The following is a 9,780-nucleotide window of genomic DNA, read 5'->3' as shown; positions in this document are numbered from 1 at the left end:
GCAATGCTCGAAAATGCACAAAGCCATTAGCACAAAGGTACAAGGCAAAACAAGTTTTGAGACAAAACTCAACAAAGTCAATCAAGCTTTTTTAATTTTCTAATTTTTATGTGATTTTTGGATTTTTGACACAAGAAACAAAAATATTGATAAAACAAAATCAAAAATATTCACAAGTAGACAAGCAAACAACCAACATCAACAACAGCAAACAAACCAAACAAACAATGTCGCAAAGCATAGGAAGTATTAATGCATGGACATGTTGTAATGCTTATGCATGAGTACCCTTTTTCACCCACACGTCACTTGCGTTTGGGGTGATTTCCTTATAGGATTGGGTACGGGAGTTAGGGCTTTCAAACCTTCGTGAGAAGCTTTCTAAGCAGTTGGTGAATGCACCAATCATCTTCATCACGTTCATCATTCCGGGATCTCCATTTTGATCTCTAGATTGATCACCTGCCCAAATTCTCCTATCATTTCTGGGTCCTCCTGACCTTTGAGGAGTTGCACTGTTCTTTGCTCTCAGCTTTTGGCAATTTGGTCGAGTATGCCCTTGAAGTCCGCAATAATGGCACACATAAGTTCCTCTAGGACCTCTTTGTGGTCGTGGACGTGACTTGGAACGAGATTCAGACCTGCCCACAGACTGATTACGGGGATTTAGCATCCGTTGGTTCACCACATTCTTCTTCTCCTCCACCTCGAGCTTCTCATCAGTAAGGTCAGCTACAACTAGATCTTTGGCCTTTACAAACTTCACTTCTTTAGTGACATTTCCAGATGAACTACTTCCTCTGGTATATCCCAATCCGGATTTGTCTGAAAAGCTTTTTTGAGATGATATAACATCATCTAGCTTCTTGGTGGTGACCCTCTCTATTTTAACATTCGCTTGCACAACCTCATTCTCAAGAAATCTCACTTTTGTGTAAGCTTCGGACAACTCACCATTCAGTGTTTCTATCTCACATTTGGCCTCCCTATATCGAATTAGGAGACTTTTGTAGTCCTCCTCAGCCTTCTTCATTTTTCTCACAGCAGCCTTGGCCACCCTTGTGTACTCACCCGACTTCTCCAAGAGTGAGTTATAATTCTCTTGAAGATTTGCTGTGCTTTCATCTTCTTCAGCATCTGATTCTTCAACAATTCCCAGTGATTCATCATCACTATGTTCTCCAAGGTCTCGTACAAGCAGATTTAACTCATCTGAAGACTCAACATGAGCAATAGTCATAAAAGCTGAATAGTTCCCCTCTCCATCACAGCTCTCTTCAGATTCTGAGTCAGATGAATCCGAGTCACTCAAGGTCGTGGCATACACTTTACCTTTCGATTTCAAATAATTCGGACATTCCTTCTTAAAGTGTCCATGCCCGTTACATTCGAAACAAGTGACACCTTGTGTGGGTTGAGATTCTTTTCCATCTTTCTTTTTGAAATCCCTCTTCTCCCTTCCAGAACTTTGGAATTTTCTTTTATCATCAAATTTGCCATTATTTTTGAATTTCAAAAACTTTCTGAAATTTTTAACAAGGTAGGCTACATCTTTGTCAACTACATCTTCTCCCGATGAGTCTTGATCTTCCACCTTCTCATTAATGGTCTTTAGAGTAAGGGATTTACTCTTCCGTTGATTGGGTAGCGACATCTCATAAGTCTGCAGAGAACCAACCAGCTCCTGCACTTTGATGTCATCAAGATCCTTGCTCTCTTCAATTGCTGTTACTTTAGCACGAAAACTTTCCGGTAATGATCGAAGGATCTTCCTTACAATCTTTGAGTCCTCCATTTTCTCCCCCAAGTTGAACTTACTGACAACCACCTCATTTAGCTTTCCATAGAAAGAGTCAAAAGACTCATCCTCACTCATTTTGAGCTCCTCAAACCGAGTGGTCAGCATTTGTAACTTGGTGTCTTTCACTTTCTTCGTGCCTTCATAAGTTGTTTCCAGAATCTCCCATGCTTCTTTGGCAATGGTAATGTGAGAAATCCTGTGAAATTCATCTGGAGACACACCACAGAAAATAGCATTGAGTGCTTTACTGTTAGCATTAGATGCAGCAAGTGCTGCCTTATCCCATGTGGATTTGGCTGCCTCAGGTTTGGTCCAACCAATCTCAACAGCATCCCAAACGGATTCATCAATAGAACACAGAAAAGCTCTCATACGAACCTTCCAAAAAGCATAATTACTACCATCAAAATATGGAGGTGCATTTAGGGATTGAGACCTATCCATCTCAAAAGGGAGTCAAGGATCACACAATGGTAATGAAACCAATAGCAGTGTACCCGCTCTGATACCAATTGAAAGTTCAAAAACGTGTACAAAACACCTTTGAACGTTTAGACCCCCAAAATACAACTTAACCAATACAAGCAATATGTCAAACAACTAGTGTGCGGAAACTTAACACATGCTATAATACGAAATTGGTTAAAGACTATCTAAGCCATAACAAAATAGAACCACAGCAGATAATATAAAGGCAAAGATAGAGAGGAAGGAAGATGCAAACACAAAGACAACACGCGATGTGTTATCGAAGAGGAAACTGAAGTCCTCGGCGAAAAACCTCTCCGCCACCCTCCAAGCGGTAATCAATCCACTAGAAAATACAGTTGGGATACAAGGACAGCAATAGACCCTTCAAGCCTAATCTACCCAGTGCACCTAAGCCCTCCAAGCTTCTTGCTCCAACGAGGTTGCGCCGAACCTTTTTCTTTTCTAGCTTCCCGGATTCCGCTACTAGACCGTAGCATCAACCAATGAAGATTGGCTCCTTCCTAACTGCTTCCCAGAAATCCAAACAACTGTCTCACAGTGATGATGATGGTGAGAACCAGGTTTGATATAATGCCTCTCAAGGATTTGACAATGGAGAGGAAGAGAGTAGGGGAATTTGAAGAGACTCTAAGGTATAGATTGTGGGTGAAACAATCTTGTTTTTCTTTAGGGTTTCTCTCTCAAAATTCTCTCTGGAAGCTCTCTTTCAATCGTGGGTAAAAGGGGTATTTATACTGGAGTGGGAGAGGAATGTGAAACGTCAGGTTTTACAAAATAGGGGTGGCTCGCAGCTTGACCTCGCGGCTTGACTAAGTCGCGAGATCCAGTCGCGAGTTAACCGTATGGCCAGTTGTCCTGTTTTGTCCTGTAGTGCTCCAGCTAGCATGACTGTTCATCTTCCAGCATGCTTGGCACGTGTGCTGCTTCTGGCGGCTTGAAGCCGCGAGCTACCCGCAAGAGCAAGCCGCGAGTCTCTGTTTTCTTGCACACTCTTGTGCAATCAACACTCTATCTCACTCACTACCCTTACATCAAACCCACCTAAATACAGGGTTACTAAATGCTGAAATACAAGCAAATTTTGCACGGAATAAAGCCAATAAAATGGTTGATTAAGTTCAACCTTACAAGTCTGTTTGTAATAAACAATACTTTTGCTATCTTTATTCTCTAAGTCATAATGGTGAGTGGAAATTCCAACCAAATATTCATTTTTTGGATGCTTCTCTTGCTTGCCATTGGTGCCTCCTTGGTGCATGGCCATAAAGGCACAAGAGTTGGATTTTATTCCACTACGTGTCCTCAAGCAGAATCCATTGTTACCTCAACAATTCAATGCCATTTCAATTCTGATCACACTGTGGCTGCTGGATTGTTTAGGACGCATTTTCATGACTGTTTCATGCGAGGTTGTGATGCTTCAGTCCTTATTGAAGCTGCCAAGACTCAACTTGAAGCTGTATGTCCTGGCATTGTTTCTTGTGCTGATATTCTTGCCCTTGCTGCCCATGATTCTGTTGTTTTGGTAATTATTTTATAGAAAAAGTACCTCCAAATTAGTTTGGAGGTCAATTCCTCAAATTAATTACATGATGATTAACAAAATTACTTATCATTTTAATCATATGACTTATTTAATGAATCATGTAGCTTTGTTTAAACTTGTAAATTGTTTTATAAGTTGTCACATAATAGCTTAGAGCAAATTTTTTCAAATCAGTAGGAAGAAAAACTTTATTCTCATTCTAATTGGTGGTATAAGACGAGGGAAAAGTAGAAATAGAATGTGGAATATATTTGTGTGGGTACTTGTTATTTATTTATTTATTTTCAATAATTAACCGTGCTTCTGGACTTATCATGCAGGTTAATGGATCAAGTTGGGCTGTTCCCACAGGACGCAGAGACGGAAGGGTTTCATTGGTAACTGATGCTGACAATTTGCCAGCATTCACTGACTCCATCGATGTGCAAAAGCAAAAGTTTTCTGCTTTGGGTCTCAATACTCAAGATCTTGTGGCCCTCGTTGGTAATTTAACTTAATTTTCTTTAACTAAACCTGGCAAGGTTTTGTAACAAAAGTGAGGAACAGAAGTGCTACTAAACAATGAAACCATGATTATTGTTGGTAATGACTAATGAGACAGTAATCAACAAGTTGAATTAGAAAACGAAAATAACACACACAAAAATGGTAATGCTAGAGATCCCATAAATTTTGATGTATAAAACTTACAAGTTGATAGGTTACTAATATAAACACACAAAAAAATAAAAATAAAAATTCATTTTGTTGAAATGACACTGATCGTATTTTACCATGTTAGTATGTAATCTTTTAGCAGTAATTTTTTTTTTTTCCCGAAAGTCTCAACAATTTAACACTTCTAACCATTACAGTTAGATCCGAGAGAAGTATTGTTTAGCAAGGAGTAGCTAACAAACTATACATGGGCTTTAGCTGCATGGGACTGGTCTAGTAACCAAATGTTATCGCCACCGCTTTCAGCCTTTCAACCTTCTCTGTTTCTCCTTCTTGCACTGTTTTAGTTTTACAGCCTTCTTCTCACCCCCTACTACTTTTTCTCCTCTGATTTACATGTTTTTCTTGTTGGTGTACTGAAGATCTGGCTGGAAGCCATGCCAAGTTTATTTCCTTCTTGTTTTGTACACTTACCAGTGCTCTTCTCAATGCAAAAGTTAAAATATATATATTAAAAGTGAGTTTCTAAGACACGTGGTTGATGGGAGGTGTTAAGAGAGTTTGAAAAAAGTTTTGGGGTTTTGCCATTTTCAATGTGAATGACAGCCGCAGTCTTTCTGAAATTTAAAATTTAAGCTTTTTTTCTTCTTTTTTTTAGTTTTTTTTTTTTTTTTTTTTTTTTGAGAAACTTCTTTTCTTTAGTTGATTGAATTGTACTCGTATGAGATGACATTTCCGCTTGTTGTTCAAGAATTAAGCCTTCATTTTTATTTTTATATATTTTCACTATAAAACTACATGTTTGTTTAGGAATTAATCCAAGGTAAAAGAAAAAAAGAGAAAAAAAAAAGATCTATATATGTACCTAAATATCTATATTATTATTTTAATTTTACAATTACAATGTTGGGTTGGGTTAGAATGTAATATTATATATATATATATATGAGAAGTTTACCAAAAAAAAAATATATATATATATATATATGTGAAATGATATGTGTGGGGCTAGTGAATTCGCAGCCCAGGCCCATTCTGCATGGGGCCCAGGAGCTAGGGCCCATGTCGAGGAGAGCTATTGCCGAGGACAACCTCCTGCTCGGCACCTCACGAAATGCCTGAGGAAGGGGGGAAAATGAGTTCAGGGGCAGGGTAAGGGAAAAAACTACCAACATCATAATATCAAGCCCTGTATCTGACAAGTCCATGCTCTAAACCATACTCTGTAACTTTCCCAACGACCCCAAATCATACTGGAGTATGGGTTGACAGGACAGGTCTGCACCCCGAAAAAATGGTGAGACTTACATGTGAACTTGAAGGAAGAGAAGAAACACGGATATAAAAGGAAGAACTCACCAGAAGAAAGAAGGAACTCTCTCTCTCTCCCCGGAAAAAGAGGAGAGAGGGAAGGACACAAGGATCCTTGGACAGCTTCCGAGGACAAAAGTCCTACAACCCGTTCCAATGGAGAGCTTAGCTATTCAAGCAAGGCCCGCCCGTACCAAAATTTCCATGGTCGCCATGATCAAATCGTCCACCTGTGTCCAATGTCATGCCATTCGAGCCCACTCTCTACAAATCATATTGTTGGGGTCCATTGTATACGAGCCCAACGTTACTCTTGGGCCGTTAAATAATTCGTGACTCTACAATTGGCGCCGTCTATGGGGATGGCTTACGGGTTGGCTCAGGCGGCGGTGGAGTTAAGCTTTTGTTGAGCAAGGGTCTATGAGGATGCCTTTATGACCGGCGACACATTGTTGTTGTTCCAACATAAGTTCCCACTAGGGGCTACGCCTCGCAGTGCCAATGGCATGAGCAAGTCTAGGGGCTTCAAACATCAAGCTAGCTTCCCCCACCTTGTTCGAGGAGCTAACCTTCGGAAAATAAATAAATAAAGAAAAAATACAAACCCTTTCTTCAGGTATTTGCTTTCAGTCTCTTATTTACGAATCTTGTTTTTTATCGTATAATAAGGAAAGAAAAGCTGCGGTGATCGCTCACTAGTTTCATCTAGCTAGTGAGGGAAAACCCATTTGTGATTAATAGTGGAAGAGCGGAAGAAAGGGGGTAGTTGAAACATAAAAAAAGATTTGCTATGAGTGCACATAAGAATTTCTTAAACTGGGACATGAAAATGAGGAGATTCAAACGGATAGAAGAACAAAGGCTAGAAAAGACAAGGCCCACTTTCTTACGATTATGGGCCGTCAAAAGAAAGATCACCTTAGGATTGTCTATGTGCTTAAGTCTTGCATTTCTTTTGGACAGAATCAAGGCCTTGCATGGTCTTCGAACTCAAGCCTCTGGGGAAACCAACTGCTTACGAAGAAACAATACAAGTTTTGGACAGAACCAAGGCCTTGCATGGTCTTCGGACTCAAGCCTCTGGGGAAACCAACTGCTTACGAAGAAACAATACAAGTTTTGGACAGAACCAAGGCCTTGCATGGTCTTCGGACTCAAGCCTCTGGGGAAACCAACTACTTACAAAAAAAAAAATACAAGTTTTGGACAGAACCAAGGCCTTGTATGGTCCTCGGACTCAAGCCTCTAGGGAAACCAACTACTTACAAGAAACAATACAAGTTTTGGACAGAACCAAGGCCTTGCATGGTCTTCGGACTCAAGCCTCTGGGGAAACCAACTACTTGCGAAGAAACAATACAAGTTTTGGACAGAACCAAGGCCTTGCATGGTCTTCGGACTCAAGCCTCTGGGGAAACCAACTACTTACAAAAAAAAAAATACAAGTTTTGGACAGAACCAAGGCCTTGTATGGTCCTCGGACTCAAGCCTCTGGGGAAACCAACTACTTACAAGAAACAATACAAGTTTTGGACAGAACCAATGCCTTGTATGGTCCTCGGACTCAAGCCTCTGGGGAAACCAACTACTTACAAGAAAAAATACAAGTTTTGGACAGAACCAAGGCCTTGTATGGTCCTCGGACTCAAGCCTCTGGGGAAACCAACTACTTACAAGAAACAATACAAGTTTTGGACAGAACCAAGGCCTTGCATGGTCTTCGGACTCAAGCCTCTGGGGAAACCAACTACTTACGAAGAAACAATACAAGTTTTGGACAGAACCAAGGCCTTGCATGGTCTTCGGACTCAAGCCTCTGGGGAAACCAACTACTTACAAAAAAAAAAAATACAAGTTTTGGATAGAACCAAGGCCTTGTATGGTCCTCGGACTCAAGCCTCTGGGGAAACCAACTACTTACAAGAAACAATACAAGTTTTGGATAGAACCAAGGCCTTGTATGGTCCTCGGACTCAAGCCTCTGGGAAACCAACTACTTACAAGAAAAAATACAAGTTTTGGACAGAACCAAGGCCTTGCATGGTCCTCGGACTCAAGTCTATGGGGAAGCCAAGTACTTAAAGGAAAAACTACATTACATGGACCTTAGAATCTATCCGAGGAGAACACTCCATTAACAATTGGGTTAATTCCTAAACTGTATGGATTCTCAAGTTTGCTCTCGGATCCTCAGCACCAAAGGGATTGATGCAATATAGAGCAATATGTTGCCAAAAACACAATCGGAGTCCCCTACTACTCGGTCACCCCCTCGGATGAATTATTTAGAGTTTATCGTTCTCGGACGGTATTCTCGCACTTATTATAGAATATTCAGCTGTCATCTTGGTTAGTTTCCCAAGTTTAACTTACTATGAATTATCATTATTATGCCTGGTAATGTCGGTAAATTAGAATTAGTTGGATTATGTTTCGAGGTTTCTTGCTCTAAGTATCATTGAAGAAAAACACACACGGAGCACACCCATTCACATAGTAGTGTTGCAAAAAAGAAAAGTATTCAAAACAAACAAATAAATTTCCCTTTTTATTAAAACAAAAAAATAGTACAGCGTACAATGAAAAGCTGGAATCAGCTTATATTAAAGCTAACTACATAATCGAAAAGAAAGATACAAGAGAATAAGATAAAGCCGAGGAGGTAGTATAGAAGAGAGGTTGGCTGCTAAAGCTAACTACATAATCGAAAAGAAAGATACAAGAGAATAAGATAAAGCCGAGGAGGTAGTACAGAGGAGAGGTTGGCTGCTGCTTCAAGACTTTGTTCTTCCTTAACACTTTTACATGCCCATAACTCAGGCAGCAAAAGAACCCAGCGTGTGGCCTGCACCGTTGAAGAAAAGGTGCAGAGAGAGCCCAGTTTCAGGCTAGCGCAGCTGAAGAAAAGGTGCAGGGAACCCAACTTGAGGCCCACATCGTTGAAGAGAAGGTGCCGGGAACCGGAAGTTGAAGAGACTACACAAAAATTTGCCTGTGACAAGGCAGATGGCGGTGATGGCGGAAAACTTTACTTCTGATGCACCAAGAATCTGGTGCGACCAGTACCTGCTTCGGATTTTGACTAAAAGAAGGAGAAACACCATTTCCCCCTTTGTCCAGATGGAGTATTTTCTTGAATCTGTGCTTCCCATGCCCAGACCACGCTACCTTGAGTCTTGGAAGGGCCCGGCGCCTCTGTGGTGGAGGGAGTTCCTTCACCCCAACCCGCGCCTCAAACATATTATACTAAGGGAGGATAACACCAGATATGGAAGTTGTGATTACGGCTGAAGGATTGTGGTTTGGGAGGAAACTGAAGGATTTGTGTGTAAGTGGAGCAACCTCCTACCCTATTTATTTAAAAGACAAGGAGGTGGCATTTAATTCACGCAGAGTCCCAAGGAACGCTATAGAAAAATGGTTCCGGTTCAATTCCCAACGCCACCTGCAACCATAAAATTAAAAGATTCTCGTGAAGGCGCACCTCGAACACTGGAACGTCAAAGGGTACCGCGTGACCAAAGACTGAAGGAATGCCTCTTAATCCGGTGCATCTCCTATGCAAATGGAGAAAGCCCAAACATCAAAAGTACATAATCTGAGTGAGTTGTGATGTGGGCCCAGCATTATCAAAATCCTCATCCCCAACTAAAAGTCGGGCAGCAGGATTATGAGGGGCTATTGTGGGGCTAGTGAATTCGCGGCCCAGGCCCATTCTGCATGGGGCCCAGGGGCTAGGGCCCACGCCGAGGAGAGCCATTGCCGAGGACAACCTCCTGCTCGGCATCTCACAAAATGCCTGAGGAAGGGGGGAAAATGAGTTCAGGGGCAGGGTAAGGGAAAAAACTACCAACATCATAATATCAAGCCCTGCATCTGACAAGTCCATGCTCTAAACCATACCCTGTAACTTTCCCAGCGACCCCAAACCATACTGGAGTATGGGTTGACAGGACAGGTCTGCACCCCGAAA

The 9,780-nt window shown here is 41.3% G+C and overlaps 1 protein-coding gene across 1 annotated transcript; it reads left to right on the top strand.

Annotated features, from left to right (window-relative positions):
* The first annotated feature begins 3,473 nt into the window (after positions 1–3,473).
* Positions 3,474–8,845, top strand: LOC126704824 (peroxidase N1-like). The gene is made up of 3 exons (XM_050403822.1): positions 3,474–3,818; positions 4,160–4,322; positions 8,628–8,845. Exons 1-3 carry the CDS (start codon positions 3,474–3,476, stop codon positions 8,843–8,845), a joined length of 726 nt encoding a protein of 241 aa, XP_050259779.1.
* The last annotated feature ends 935 nt before the right edge of the window (positions 8,846–9,780 follow it).

The sequence above is a fragment of the Quercus robur genome, chromosome 11 (assembly GCF_932294415.1).
Source record: "Quercus robur chromosome 11, dhQueRobu3.1, whole genome shotgun sequence".
NCBI lineage: Eukaryota > Viridiplantae > Streptophyta > Magnoliopsida > Fagales > Fagaceae > Quercus > Quercus robur.
This window is presented reverse-complemented; position numbering and strand designations above follow the sequence as displayed.